This window comes from Pogona vitticeps, chromosome 2 (genome assembly GCF_051106095.1).
Source record: "Pogona vitticeps strain Pit_001003342236 chromosome 2, PviZW2.1, whole genome shotgun sequence".
In the NCBI taxonomy this organism is placed as follows: Eukaryota; Metazoa; Chordata; class Lepidosauria; order Squamata; family Agamidae; genus Pogona; species Pogona vitticeps.
In genome coordinates, this window is record NC_135784.1 from 145296339 (window position 1) to 145311675 (window position 15337).

Here is a 15337-nt window from a genome sequence, read left to right on the forward strand (position 1 = left end):
GAGTACTGAGGAAGACTTGACAGTCATTACTTGGGCAGCTTCTTAAGCCATTTTGAGACAAGGACCACTTTCCCCTGTTTTGTAGTGCATTGATTTTTACAAGAATCACCCTTTTTACAAGGTAAAGACAATAATTCACTAAATGAGTTGATATCCTGTGGCACAATTCAGTCTTCTCATCGAGAGTCAGTCTTTTCATTACTTAAATATGGAAAATCTGTAGCTAGATAACTGTGTTTTCATAACAACAACAACAATAACAGTTACCATTCAAAACAAATAGCCAACAATCTTGTTTGAGCCAGATTTGAATTCCATGCCCCATGGAGCAGATGAGGGCATATGTCTGCTATATCTTTTATGTTTGCAAAAGCCCACTTTCTTACCTCCAGTTAGGCAAGTTTAAGCCATTACATTAGGGGGTCTCTAATGTAATCACTGGTAAATTCTCCACTTCTCTTTACCTTAGATGGTATAAAGGTAAAGTCCTATTCTACGGGATGGTGCTCATCCCCGTTTCCAAGCCATAGAGCCAGCGTTTGTCCAAAGACAGTTTCCATGGTCACGTGGCCAGCACGACTAGACACGGAATGCTGTTACCTTCCCACTGTGGTGGTACCTATTTATTTACTCACATTTTTACATGCTTTCGAACTGCTAGGTTGGCAGGAACTGGGACAAGCGACGGGGGCTCACTCCGTCACATGGATTCGATCTTACAACTGTTGGTCTTCTGACCTTGCAGCACAGAGGCTTCTGTGGTTTAACCTGCAGCGCCACCACATCCCTTAGATGGTATGCATTGTGCCTATTTTGAAATGGGTTTGGGGAAAAAGGGGACTTGATCAAAAGGATTTTTAATAAGTGGCTGCCATGTATTTCAACAGATAGTCCTAGTGGATTGAGCTTCTTGCACCTTGAGGAGAATAACTGACCTTATAGGAAGGGGTTGGCTGTCTGCTCTAGAATATATGAATGCTGGATAGCTCAGTGGTTTAGGTCAGTGGTTCTTAACGTGGGTGATAATGACCCCCAGGGGAGATTTCATTTTTCAGGGGGGCGGTGGAACGAAAAGGGGCGGTGTGGGGGCGCTGGAGCAGAAGGGAGCGGTAGGGGGGCGCTGGAGCAAGCCAAACTTGTGAAGATGGCTGCAGCCTTTTTACAGTGTGCATGAATATATATTTTCCTCCAATTCTAATTTAGTTTCAGACTTTTTGTCTTGAAATTTTTAGTTCCTGCATTTGTTTTTATGCCCTTTTTATATTTCTTTTTGCATCCTAAAATTCACTTGCAACTAAATCATTAAATGTTACTTTTTGGGGGGCATTTCATTTTCTTGGAATTTAATTTTGTTTTCAGGGGTCATTGGATTTAAGTGTCTTAAATAAATAAATAAACAAATAAATAAATAAATCATCACTGCGGGGAGGGGGGCAATGATAACTTCCTCAGTGGCTCAAGGGGGTGTTTCTTTCAAAAAGGTTAAGAACCACTGGTTTAGGTAACTGGCTGTGGAACCCTAGGTTGGGAGTTCGATTCCCCACTGTGCCTCCTTTACAGGGGCTGGACCCTATGATCCATAGGGTGTTGCAGTTCTGTGATGATGATGATAATTAAGAGTTCTGGCACAACAACAGGAGGAGGAGGAGACTCATAAAGAGAGCACATGGAAGAGAGTTGCACTTGGAGTAACATAATCTTGAAACATGGTGTGTCTTTGGAGACACGCAGCTGATTCCAGGGCTCCTCTGGACTGTGGAGCTGGAGCTGGGTGTGGGATTTTCAGTCTCTTTGAGCATTAGACCCTGTAAAGGGTGCCCCACAAAAAAACCCCACTCTCCTAATGCTTTGTGGTTCCCGTCAAAGTGAGGAAGCTACACACACACATGTCCATTTTTAATGGTCCTCTGTAGATATAGCCTTGGCAGGGAACAGGGGAGGATCCTGAAACTCATCTGAGTACTTGGATTTTTTTAGCTTAATCTACCAGAATTTCTTGCTGGGTGATATCCTGCTAAATTCTAGTAGCTAAAGTGAAAAAACCCTGTAAATCCCATACCTGTCTGGGGCACTGGAACAATTAAGCACGAGACCCTTAATTGCTATCGCCCCCTTCCAACTCAATTATTCTATGATTCTAAAACTGCTGATATTCCAGCAAAGGCCTCCTTAGATAGAAGAAATCGAATTGCTGCCCTGGGAAGGTGTACACTTGCAATGTTACTCACTGTTGAGAGAGATGGAGTCAGTAGTCTTTTTGACCTGCCATGCTATGTCAGATTATATGTTATCTCTCATTGTATTCCTTTATGGAGAACACATGCCATTGAAGGGAATATGCTAACCCTGTCTGGTCTGTCATTGCTTCCATCATAGGAGGTGACTATCTAAAGAGGGAGAGACTGCTCTGTCTGTGTAGGGTATACACATGAAGCAGGATACGTATGTACAGATCAGTGTTTTGGTTCATGTAGAGTCCTATAGGGACAGAGGAGTCCTTCCCTTTTCATGCAATAATCTGTGACTGAAGTGACAGCATTCCTAGTTGGATGTCGTGTTAAACAAAAATAGTGGGAGAAGGATGGAATGTTTTGGACTAACTAGAAAAAAAACCTTTAATGTTGGCCTATAGGGTGATTTCAGAAATCATGTGTAATAAAATGAAAACATTTCTTTCATGACTCATAGGATTTTATGTGTGGGAACAGTATCATGGTGTAAGATTTATTTTTATTGTTTTAATAAGATGCAGCTGGATGTCTTGATGCACCCATGCCCTGCTATTAGACAAGGTCCTATAAGCCATGCACTTCTCATGGGCTTGTGGGTTTTCCATCCACCCAGTTTGGTTTGAAAAGTGCTGTTGTTCCAGATGCAAGTGAACATAACTGAACTTTATAGGATTTACTGCCTGAAAGCAAATAAACGTTAAACATTTGTGGAAGGTACTGTGGTGCTATTGAGCATCCAAAATGTACAGTTCATTATGTTTCCAGTTGCAACTGGTAATGCATGGAAACTCTTAGCTGTGTGGCTTTTTGGTCAGAACAGTCCAATCTTCTATGTGTTTATCTATTTATCAGCCTGCCTATTTGATCATATGGTATGTTTAGACCACCAGTGGATCTTTGTGTATTGTATTTTTCTGTCCTTTCTAATTTAATTTAATCTCCTTTCTACTCACATCATTGTTTATGTCCTAAGTGTGTCAAATTTCCTTTGATCTCTACACTTTTTGCAATATTTTTGTCTAATCACAAAGTCTACATATTTGTTTCTTTGTAAATACTTCTTTGTTTTGTTTCCCTAGACTATTCTTTACTATAGGGAGACAGAACAAGAGCAATTCACAAGGGATTCCTAAGCATATAACATGACTGTGAGCCTAATAGCTCTGTCCTTGCTGGAGGGTTTGGGCTTTCACAATCCAGTGCACACCTACACACATGCAGCTTGCCTGTGGACTTGGGTGGAGGTGCAGGAAATGCCTAGAAAGCATGCAGGCGAGCAGAGGAATTTAAGGAGGAACTGGAATCAGAAGAGGAAGACTGCTGGGTCAGTGCTCTTGAGGTGCTGGGGGTTCAGAGGATGATGGCTACAACAGGACTCTTCCAGGAAAGTTGGGAGATGATCCAGTCGTTGGGTGGAATTTTGTGTTCCTCTGGAAGAGGCTGCCTGCTGGGATGAAGCAAGGTGATGAGAGGCAAAGCATTGGAGGGATGAACGCCAGGTAGGCCACCGCCAGAGACAACCTTGGAGCCACCCTTTCCCAGTGCCTGACCACCACCAGAAGTACCCACCGGGTTAACCATCTACCCTCCTCCTCCTTTGCCACCGCCTCAGTCACCACATTGGCAGGATGAGGCCTCCTGGTCTGACCGGACTTTGAGTATGCCTCAAGGGGGGGCGCATCAGGCTGCGGCTGCACCCTCATCCTTGGAGGATCATCTGTGGTCTGCCCAGGCAGGTGCTGAAGCTATCCTAGTGCAAGGAAATCTGGAAGCTTGTATTCGGCATCCTTGCTGTGACACTCTGTGCCTTGTGCGCTTGAGGGGTGTGTTGGAGCTTATGGAGAAGGCAGGGTTCCACCCTCCCTGGCTCTCGAGACTGGAATTAGTTCATTTGGGAGAAAATTAAAACTCCTTGCTGCCCTTAAAGAGATAGTTTTCTGTTATACTCCAAGTAGGCAATATTTGAGTTCCTGTTTAACAAGAAAAAATAATTTTATTTACTCACAGCTGACCCTTTTAATGGAAGGCAGCACAGGGACTTCTCACAATTCCTTTATGTAAGAGGGGCTAGCCTTGATGTGCTAACTCTGTTCTAGGCCTCAGGTAGGAGTGATGCAATATTGATTATACCTATCCTACAATGTTACATGATATATAAAGTCAGTATATGCATATGTAAATGCATTTAAAATATTTAAAAATTAAAACAATCTAATTTTTTTATTTAAATAAAATCCACTCTGATAACAAGTATCTCTCAAACTGTACAATGTTGTGGAGTGAAGGGTTCCATCCATCTTACAGTTTACATTGGGTTCCAGTTGTGGAAGCCACATTTGTGAACAGTAATAGCTATGAAAAAGCTCACACACAAAGTTTCTAGATTAGTTTGTTATTTCTCTTGATAACATGAAATAGAAAAATCCGCTCCACCAGTAGCTTTTCCTGTTTCCTGTCCTTTAACCGAGAACTGCATCATGCAACTCACATTTAATAGTTTTTGTTTTCATGTTTTGCTTTTCTACATGTTCTCCCCCTTTCATACTTCATATTTTCCCTTCACTGAAAAGGTTAGATGTCCAAATTAGAAAAAGGTTGGTGCCTGCTGGTATTGCAACCTGACTAAGAACTGCAGGTTGCTGATTGATGTGGCCTGAGCAAATGGCTAAACAGAGAACATATAAAAGCAGAGGTGCATATTCATGTTGTCATCATAGGGTTGTAACGTGACCTAGAATTACAGCTCTTTAAGGAAACATTGGAACAATTTTGCTGTTGTGTGTGAAAAATGACAGGGGAATGCCTCAAACAAATGGATGCTCTAAAGAGAATCTTATCTCTGAGAAAGCACAGTGGCTACTTTTATTGAACATTACAGGTGATTTAAGACCACAGCTTATTACAAATGGACTATTTGTGCCACCTCTCTGGAACCTTTATTTTGATACTATTACTTCTTGGAGGAATACACAGTGCATGTCCTATTTTATGTGGGTTTTGTTGCTTTGATTGGTGTTCTGCGTACTGTCTCAATTCAGATGTTGAGCTTTATTCTTTCATTGTTTGTAAACTATTAGAAAAGAACTCCTTAGTAGGGCTATCTCTAGATGGGCAGCACATGGCTAGCATTAACCTACAGGTTAAGATCATTCAAGGGTCTGAAAATAGAAACACTTCAGTAGAAACCTGGTACCCATTTACTACCTTTTCCATCAAGCATGGTTTTTTCCTCACGGACCGCCAAAGTACCATATCAGTTTGTGGACAAATCTAGTTCGGTAACATCAATAATCTTTTTAACATCTTTTATGGTGTCACCCTATTTCAGTTTGCTGACTGTTAGCCGTTGTTTATGTTTATATTGTTCCAGTAAGTCATTGGGCCGAATCCTGTTGCTGTTCACTTAAAGTTTGCTTAGCTTGCTGTAGCTAATTGATGGGGTGCCAGGGGATATCTCAGCAGCATGTCTGATTACGCAACTGATCGGGCAATCAAGACGCATCCCAGCACCTCATTAATTAGCTACAGCAAGTTATCTCTAAACCTTACACAAACAGTGGTAGGATTCTGGCCATTATCTTATCTGATTTGTAATGTTGAAAATATTAACAGTGCTAATAAAATGTAAAACTTCTGTTCAGTGTAATCTTAAATTTGTGTTGTTGACCTTTGAAAATTGTGCAATTTCACATCTCTGTACATCTTGGTGTTTATGCTGTCCTAACTTTATGTTCTTAGAATCAGATTTAGGTGGTACACCAACATAGTGAACAGACTGATACTTTAACACAATTTGAGGTAAAACAGAAATCTGCTTTTTTTTTTACACAATGCTCATATATTTTGTGTGAGGGGAGATTATGGAAGTTATGGTTCAGCAAATATGAATGGCCACTTGTCCAATCCTTATATTAAATGAACTACTGTGTCAGTAATGCTCTACTTTTTAGGTTTCGTATTGAAGAGATAAACACTGTTATGACAATTGAAGTGATATCAACTCTTTTCTAATTGCTTAGGTCATGTTGGCAGCTTCTTACTGGTCTCTTCTTGCACCTGCCATTGAGCTAGCTGAGGACTCTGGGAAGTTCGGGGTGTTTGCATTCTTACCTGTAGCTGTTGGTTTCACCTTGGGAGCAGCATTTGTATACTTTGCTGACCTCCTTCTCCCTTGGCTGGTAAGTAATTTTTGAACCATATTCCATTCTGGGAAGACTGTTTTCAAATTTCGAGTCTGAGAAACTGCTTGTCTTTTGGTTTGATGCTGCTGCTGAAAACTAAGATGAAATGCAGAGTATTAACCCCATCTTTCCTCCAAAAGCAAGTTTTTGAGTTTGGTGGACTGGGTAGTGGTTACAGCACTTCTTTTTTGCTTCAGAATTTGTTCCAAATCTGGAATTAGCCTCTGGAATTTCTCATTGAACCCCTTTCTAAATGGTTGAATTATGATTATTATCAAGTCTGAGGTGCCTCCAAATACCGAGAACGTGTCCACCAGTAGAGGTTTATCAGATTAATTTGGAGACTGATGTGTGAAGTAGAAAGGCCCTAGTTTAAATTTTGTCTCTGCTGTGAATCCATCAGATGGCCTTAGGCACACCAGTTTTCTCAGCTCTAGCCTCCCCATCTGCAATGTGAGATAATTCAGATTAATGTCTCAGGGATTTTATAAATTTGTGTTACACAGATATGATAAAGTGCTACATAAATGTTAAGTACTTTCACCATTACAGGACCAGAGTATGTTCATCAGTGATGGGAACAACTTTTCAGACTAGATGTTACTATAATTGGCTGTCATTGTGAGGAGCCTTTGTAATAGAGGGACTGACATACAATATTTCAGGTTAGCTGAGTATTTCCCCTTCATAGGCTCTGCCATATATCAAGACAAAACAATGAATACAGGGTTCTTGACCCCATTGTTTGATTTCTGCTTCTTCCACCTCTTGTTAAAGTTCAGGTGCTCCCTTTGTAATCTTGGAAACCTTGAGGAATTCATAATCATTGCTCTCTAGGAAGAAACTCTTCCCCTACGTTGTGTCTTCCTTGTACTGAGATGCTTGATAAGCGAATAGGGGAATAATCTCTAGTTATGAAACTGGAATGATAAGGCTTTAAAAATGTCTGAACCCTTGTTGCTGTCTTAAGGACTCGTGATAGACTGATGTATAACCATTGTTTTTAAATGTCTGAAAATGATTGCAGACCTTTACATTTTAGTATGTTTTGTAATACATTTGTATCTTCAACAAACCACTTGACACGAGATTTTGGGCTCTTTGGGCTGTTCTGGTTTGGATTGTCAGTAGTTTATGCCTCTGTGTGAGTAGAAATTGAGGCTCGAGGACTAAGGCCCACAGCGGTGTAACAGGAGCTTCTAGGAAAAGAGCAGTAGTTCCACAGAATGGCCTCCCAAGAGGGAGACCCAGCTGGCATTCCCATTGACATCATTGACATGCCAGATTGAGAAGCCCCCTTTCCAGGAGGCATTTGATCCTTAATTTTATGGCCAGTGCTACTATTTCAATCTCTCGTTGCTGGCTCTTGATTCTGTTGTGGTGGTTCCCCCCCCCCCCAATTCCCAATTTATGATTCTCTGATATAGATTTTGTAAATTGTCCTTGATATTTATCAACCGGTTGCCATTTGGGCAGTATATAAATGTATTACATAAAGCAAGCAAACAAAAAAGAAAATAGAAACTAAGGAGAAGGTACTTGGTGGAATTCACGTACCCTCCCCTGTCTCCATAGGAAAGCTCACCTTAAGGAGGAAGGCAGAGAAGGTCAGTACTGTCAGAAACGAGGCAGAGATCCAGTGGTCTGTGGCCCTAGGCTGCTGAGCTCCCACACTAAAGTGCTCCCTCCTTATGAGAAGAGAACAGGCAGAGACGCTGACGGCAAATACTGCGATATAAATGCTGTCATGAGGACTCCCTTGCAGAGGAATAAAGTAGACATTTTTTTTTCTGTTTCTGGCACCAACATTTTATCATAGCTTCATGTGGTATGCGTTCACTTTAGACTGTGCATTAAAATTACATGAACTTGAATTCTGAGAACAAGAAGACTGTATTCTTTGTTATGATTCTCTTGAGTGAGAAAATTGTGTATACCGTACTGACTAGAACAAAACCAGATTTCAATAGTTTGAAAAGCTTGCTTCCCTGCAGTCTGAATTAATCATGCCAGTAGCAATTTCTCCTTCTGGGAAAGTCCTGTTTTTTAACCACTAGTTTCACCATCTTTATGCAATATAATGGCTTTTGCAGCAATGACCTGAGTACTTTTTCTTCAGTAGTGGATTCTTCATTTTAAGTCATTTTCACTAAAATATTACAGGTATCAGACCTTTGATGCTTGTCCAAAACCTCTGACCTCTTATAAGCTATTCAGTCAGTAGTCAGATCTTAATAACTTATGCCTTTGGTTTAGCTGGATGTCAGGAGCCCATAGGCATTTTGAAATAAATAGGTTAAAGGGATGTAAAAGCTAAATTCCTACGGTACTTCTTTAGTTTTGTCAGGTGGGCATTAACTTTCAGCTGAGGTGGAGCTCACTTTACATTACCTGGCTCAATAGGTAACGTCCCAGAGGCAAGGTACTGTACACCTTTTGAGGCGGCTGATCAATTTAATGTGCTTTCCCTCTGAGCTCGTGTATTTTGCGTCGATGGGGCATATAAACGTTATTTGGCTGACATTTAAATTTTAATTTTGCTGGTGGTTCTAAAGTGTCTTAAAATGTTATCATTATTTAAAAGTATATAAATTGTATTATTTTAATGTGATTTTATTGTACATTGTGCTGTAATGTGTCAATGGAAGATGCACCAGAAATATCTTTTGTTATTACAGGTGTCTATTTCTTTATTTCTTTCTATTTTTTCTTAGGTAAGACAGACACATATTCTCTTTATTAGAGGTGTTGTTCCAAGACCACAGATATAGATGCTCAAAACTTGATTTGGATACTCAGTGGGCCCTAGGGGCATCCACTATAGGGTTGCTTTGTTTTAGAAACATATTAGTTAATTTAATAAATTGAAGGTATCCGTTTGTTTTTAGCAGTACCATGTTCGGTTGTGTAATAGCAAGGCTTGCTGACCAGTTCATAAGCTTTGTAGTCTGTAGACTTTTGACAGGGAACATTAGTCCGTCTCATCAGTGTGAGGAAATTGTTTCAAATTTCTAGCTACAAAGTTGGCCCTATTAACAGGTCAGTTTGTTCTTGTTTGTACAGATAGAAGATATTTTACAGTTTTAAACATTATAGGATATGTACCATAAAGGTAAATATAAGGTAATTTTTGTAGTTTTTCTGGTCGATTCTGCAAAAATGCATCTACTCTAAGCAATATATCATGTCATGTTATGTGCTATCTAGTCATATCTGGCTTACTGTAACCCTAATTTATGATTTGTTTATTACATTTATAGCTTGCCTTTCCACCAAAAAACGGCACTCGAGACAGATTGGAGGACCTTTTAGACACACTATTCTTTGATTATTTTGATCATCTTTTTATACTTTGTGGTGATTGTAATGCTAGAATGGGAAATAGCTTTTGTATGATGGAAAAAGCCCTTGGCATGGAGCTTGGAGAAGATAAAAACATCTCCCGAACTTCCCATGACAAGCTAATCAATAAGTATGGTCACTTCCTCTTTCAGTTGATTTATAAATTTTATCTTATATGTCTAAATGGATCTTACCTAGATATCTCAAATGGCTATTACACATTTTTAACTGATAAGGGTGCCTATATTGTAGGATCCTCTTCTGTGCTACCATATGTAGATTTTCTAACAATTGATGACAGGACAGAAAGTGACCATTTTCCCCTCAGAGTGTCCTTAAGGCTCTGACAAAATCAAGCAGGGGTATTAACAGATCACAAAATGCTGGGTCATATATCAAGCGAAAAAAGGCTTAAATGGGCTATAAAAACAATGCTAACATAAGGCAGATGTTGAGCTCTAATAAACACCAAGGGTTACGGCAACATGCTCTCCTTGGGACTCAGAACATTGGCAAAGTCTACCAGGACATAATTCTTGCACTCAAACCACATCTGACCATCACACACCCAGTAAAAACGTTGGAAGTTCAATAGTCTTGGTTGGATAGGGAATGTAAGGCCAAGGAAAAATTGTGGAGCAGAGCAACAAGACAGACAAAATATTTTGGCACTGATGAAGCCACAACTCTCCTGCAATGTCTTCGGAGGGAGTATAAAGCCTTTCTTAGAGGGGAAAAGAAAGCTTATTACGTTGATAATTGGAAATCTCTGGGCCAGGTAATGAGCCCAAGTTCTCGAAACAGCTAGAAAGAAGCTTCTCACAGAAACCCTTTGAGATTGCCAACTCCATTAGGCCAGACGTATGGGTCTCCCACTTTAACAATATCTTTTGGGGTTGTACCTGTACTAACTCCATACACATGATTCCCACTAATTTCCCTGAATGGCCACCTGTTTCCCCCATAGAAATCAGGGACTTGATTCTAAATCTTCAAAAAGGTAAGGCTTCTGGCCAAGACATGATGCCTGCCAAGGTCTTTGCTATTGACATTGTGTGGTGGTCCCTTATTTTAGCTAGTCTATTTACCTATATTAACAACACAGGAATTCTCCCTACAGGCTGGCAAAACAGTATTGTGGTGCCAATTTTTAAGAAAGATGACCCACTAGACCCCAGCAACTCGAGACCTATCCGTCTTCTTAATATGACCTCCAGGCTTTATGCTAGATATATTTTGAATAGGCTTCTAGGATGGGACAGCAAACACTCGATCATCTTTGAAGAACAGGCAGGCTTCAGGAAAGGCAGGAGTACAATAGATGAAGCCTTTGTCCTACATCATGTAATAAGCAAATACACCAGACCACCTTCCAAATATTTTTATGCCGCCTTTATCAATTTTTCATCAACCTTTGACCTGATAGAGATCGACTATGGTGTAAACTGGTTAAAACAAACATTGATAGGAGACTCCTGTGGCTTATACAGCAATATCACACAGAAAAGGTGCGTATTGGTCTACAAGGAGCTCTATCACAACAGATTTGTTTTAGCTTTCCCCTCCAGTTTTTGCGAAGAAAGGGGAGAGGGTAAGCACTTTCCTTGCAAGAAAGTGGAGGGGGAAAGCAGGAATCAAAGTGCTTATTTACAAAAATCTTGTAAACAAACAAACAAACAAACAAATAGTTCTCTACCACATTTTGTAATTTTTATTTACCCCACTAATTTATTCCAAATCCCTTTCCCTATGATCTTCCCTGACCCAATGGAAAATAAATAATGAATAATTTAAATAAAAAGAATATCTCACATTAGCCGTCTACTGTCTTGTGTGCTTAATGCACGTGCCTGAAAAGTACAAAATTCCTCACGTAGGTCAAAGCATTTCACCCTGGAGTATTTTGCTTTTGAAAGCTCTGTTAATGCCAATGTGCGAAAGGAGCAAAAAGGCCTTAAACAAGTGATGCCTTTAAAAACCCTCTCTTTAAGAGTGCACAGTAGCTATTTCTATTTTACATTAAGACCGTGGATTGTTACAAATGTATTAGTTCCCCAGCCACCTCTTTGGAAAGGTTATTTTGACATTATTACTTCTCAGTGCTTTTTTCTTATGAGCTTGTTGCTGCAGTGACTTTATGTTCTGGCTGCAACCCAATTCAGAGGTTAAGCTTTATCCCTTAGCTATTTCTAAATTGTTCTTGACACACACACACAAATGTCAATAAAAGTATTTTACTTAAACCACATCTCAAATTCATATTGCTGACATTTGTGAAAAACATAGTTCTTCTTTGTGGCCTCTGTGAATCATACTATGGGTAATCCGCGCATGCACGGAGCCTTGTTGGAATATTCTAGAGCAGGGGTGTCCAACCTTTCACCTTCCCTGGGCCACACTAGAAGATGAAAATTTGGTTTGGGCCACACATAAATTTGGTTTGGGCCGCATGGGGGGGCAGCCCTAGCCATCCTCCGCAGCCCCGCTCCAAGTGCGCTTACCAGCAGCTGTGATCTCAGACAGCAGAGGTTGCTAGCTTCGACTCCGGTGGCTTTATGGGGCCAGGAGGGGATCCACCTATTGATGGGGATGGTGCAATGCAGTCACACAGACCCCCTCTCCTCTCCCCTCCCCTCCCCTCCCCTCCCCTCCCACTTCTTCCTTCCCTCTCTCCCCCCCTACCATTGTGACATGCCCTGGCCACATTCCGGCTGCAAGCGCCGGCAGTGTAACTTGAAATTTTGGAATTTCTTTAAAAATAAAAAATTGCACTGGGCTGCATTACAAGCCAACCTGGGCTGCATGCGGCCCTCAGGCCACAGGTTGGACAAGCCTGGTCTAGAGCTTCTGCAGTAGCAAAAGACAATACATTAGCATAGACCCCTCCCCCCGGTATATGTACTTTGGCGGCAAGGCTCTCCCTTCAGTTTCTTTCAATCGCTGTGTTGAGAGCTGTGATCGTTGCTTCTGTGAGAAATCTGAAAACAAAAGAAGGAAAGTTATTGAACTTCATTATTATTATCATTATTTTCAAAAGATACGTTCCAGCCTTAAGGCCGAACCTCATCAACCTCACCGTTGCAGTCTCCCGAATGGGAACAGCGTGTTGATCGACTCACGGCTTCCCTTGATAGCCCGCGACAATCCTTGGGCTCTTCGAGTGAGTCTTTACAATTTGTCTTGCCAGACATCCATGGCGCTAAACGCAACCAGAAACTGTGCCTTACTCTGCCCCTGTAGGCCTACCACCTCGGCCTCCAGCACATCAACGAAGGTACCAAGCCTATATGAGCGCCCACTTGCCTTCTCATGCAGAAAGAGATCAAGCTCAGCACCATCATCGGGGTGCCGTTTGCCCTGATCGGTGCCTAACAGAGAAGCCCACCAAACACTATCAGCCAGTCGCTCTTCCTGGTCCGGTGGCGCTGCCCCTGCAGGATGTCTCTGCTAGGGAGCCTTCAGTGTCAAAGCAATCTTATTACCATGATCGCCCAGGACTACCTGGCACATCTTATCTGCTGGCACCTAAGAGACCCAACTAAGCTGATCAATACTCCTCGGCTCTGGGCACGTTGCAGCACTGGCAAGTTACTATTTTCCTTTCCATTACGAGGACCATGAGCACTCATCCCGCTTAGCGTCACCGGCGTCTGTCTATTCCAACATAATACAGTGGGGTCCATTGACGCCTTTACCACCTCAACAGCTCTCTCCACACCGACAGCAACCTCCATTTCAACACACCTTGATACAGATCCTTTTTGATATTTACAATCCTCTATGTTGAATACTGTACATGAACGCACCTTCCATGTCGGCAGCAGTCAAAGACCATCGCTACCGACCCCTGTATGTGAATGCACCTTTGCACTGATTGACAACCCTTGATATTGAACGCTGTCCACCGATGCCCCTTCAACATCAACTCGGCGTCAGCACCAATATTTTGAGGACCAGCTGCTCAACGTCGACAGTTGATTGACTCAAGGCATGATGCTGACCCATCTGATCAGGATTCCAGGCCTCAAACACCATTAGGACTTTTAACATCACCAGTTTCTGACCTGGCAGACACAGACCCTCCATCACCAGCAGATTTTCAAACCTATGCTCAATTAATGATTTGTATGGCCAAATCTCTTGACCTACAAATCCATAGACCCACTACTGGAGCAGCAGGTCATCTTTATGATCCCATCTCTAAAGATACAGTGGTGCCCCGCATAGCGACGTTAATCCGTTCCAGGAAAAATGTCGCTATCCGGATTCCTCGCTATGCGGGGCAAAAAAACCCATAGGAATGCATTATAGCATGTTTAATGCGTTCCTATGGGGGGTAAACTCACCGCTAAACAGGAATCCTCCATAGGGCCACCATTTTCGCCGCCTTGGTAGGCGAGGAATCAGCGCGAAAACGCTGCGGGAGGCTGGCGGCCATTTTGGAACCGCCAATCAGCTGTGCGAAAATGGGGCCTTTGGGAGGACCGCAGGTGGTCCTCCCAAAGCCCCTGCTGGCATTTTCGCCCAGCTGACCAGCGGTCGCTTGGGAAGGAGCACGGCGGAGCCCTCCCCCGTGCTCCTTCCCAGTTGCCCGCCTGCATTTTCGCCCAGCCGACCGGCGGTTGCTTCAGAAGGAGTGCGGGGGAGCCCTCCCCTGCACTCCTCCCCAAGCGACCACCTGCTTTTTCGGCCAGCTGACCGGCGGTTGCTTCGGAAGGAGGGTGGGGTAGGGCTCCCCCGCGCTCCTTCCCAAGCGCCCGCCGGTCAGCTGGGGGAAAATGGGGCGTATGGGGAAAAATTGCAAAGCGATTTTTCCCCATAGGGAACATCGCAATGCGATCGCTTTTGCGATTGCAAAATCCACAACGCTATGCGAATTCGTCGTTAAACGGGGCGCCCGTTAAGCGAGGCACCACTGTACTATCACACCAGTCCATATCTCCATGCTTTCCTGAGCACAGCTAGACATTCTTGGACTGAAAACAGCATCATCTCATTCAGTGTCAAAACGCGTAGACAACCTTTATTGAGTAAATCAGTGGTCCTTAACCTTTGTTACTCAGATGCTTTTGAACTGCAACTCCCAGAAACCCCAGTCAGCACAGTTGGTGGTGAAGGCTTCTGGGAGTTGCAGTCCAAAACTCCTGAGTAACCCAAGGTTAAGAACCAGTGGAGTAAATGACCTGGGCAGTCTTTTTACGGAAACAACCAGCTCCCAATTCCATATTCGTCAAAGCTTCAGAATCTCGCTCTCGGTGCAGACAAATATTAATACCACCTAATAAAGACAGCAGGTGCATTGACTCCATGGGCAGATGGCTATAGTCTTCTGCTGCCTTCACCATGAGAGTTGCTAACTATCAGGGAGCTAAGGGTGCATACCAACGTTTTCTCTGGACCTGTTCTACCTTTATTGATGCTCTCCCTGAAGATAGAGGGGTCTTAGCACAAACTTTTCAACAAGAGGGTCTTTTAGTGGCGAAACAACAGATGCTATCCACTAGACACACAGTTAATGTCGCACCTAAATCAATTGCTACCTCTGTAGCGCTTTGATGTTTCTCTTGACCTAGAACCCCGGCT

General features: G+C 42.4%; 1 protein-coding gene across 5 annotated transcripts in view; it reads left to right on the forward strand.

Annotated features, from left to right (window-relative positions):
* Positions 1-15337, forward strand: part of SLC39A11 (solute carrier family 39 member 11) — a 393771-nt gene that overhangs the window by 45637 nt on the left and 332797 nt on the right. For all 5 annotated transcript variants that reach the window (XM_072990764.2, XM_072990765.2, XM_078384320.1 and 2 more), the window contains one exon: positions 6251-6409. In XM_072990764.2, the coding sequence (XP_072846865.2) occupies positions 6251-6409 (159 nt within the window). The remainder of the gene's footprint in view (positions 1-6250; positions 6410-15337) is intronic.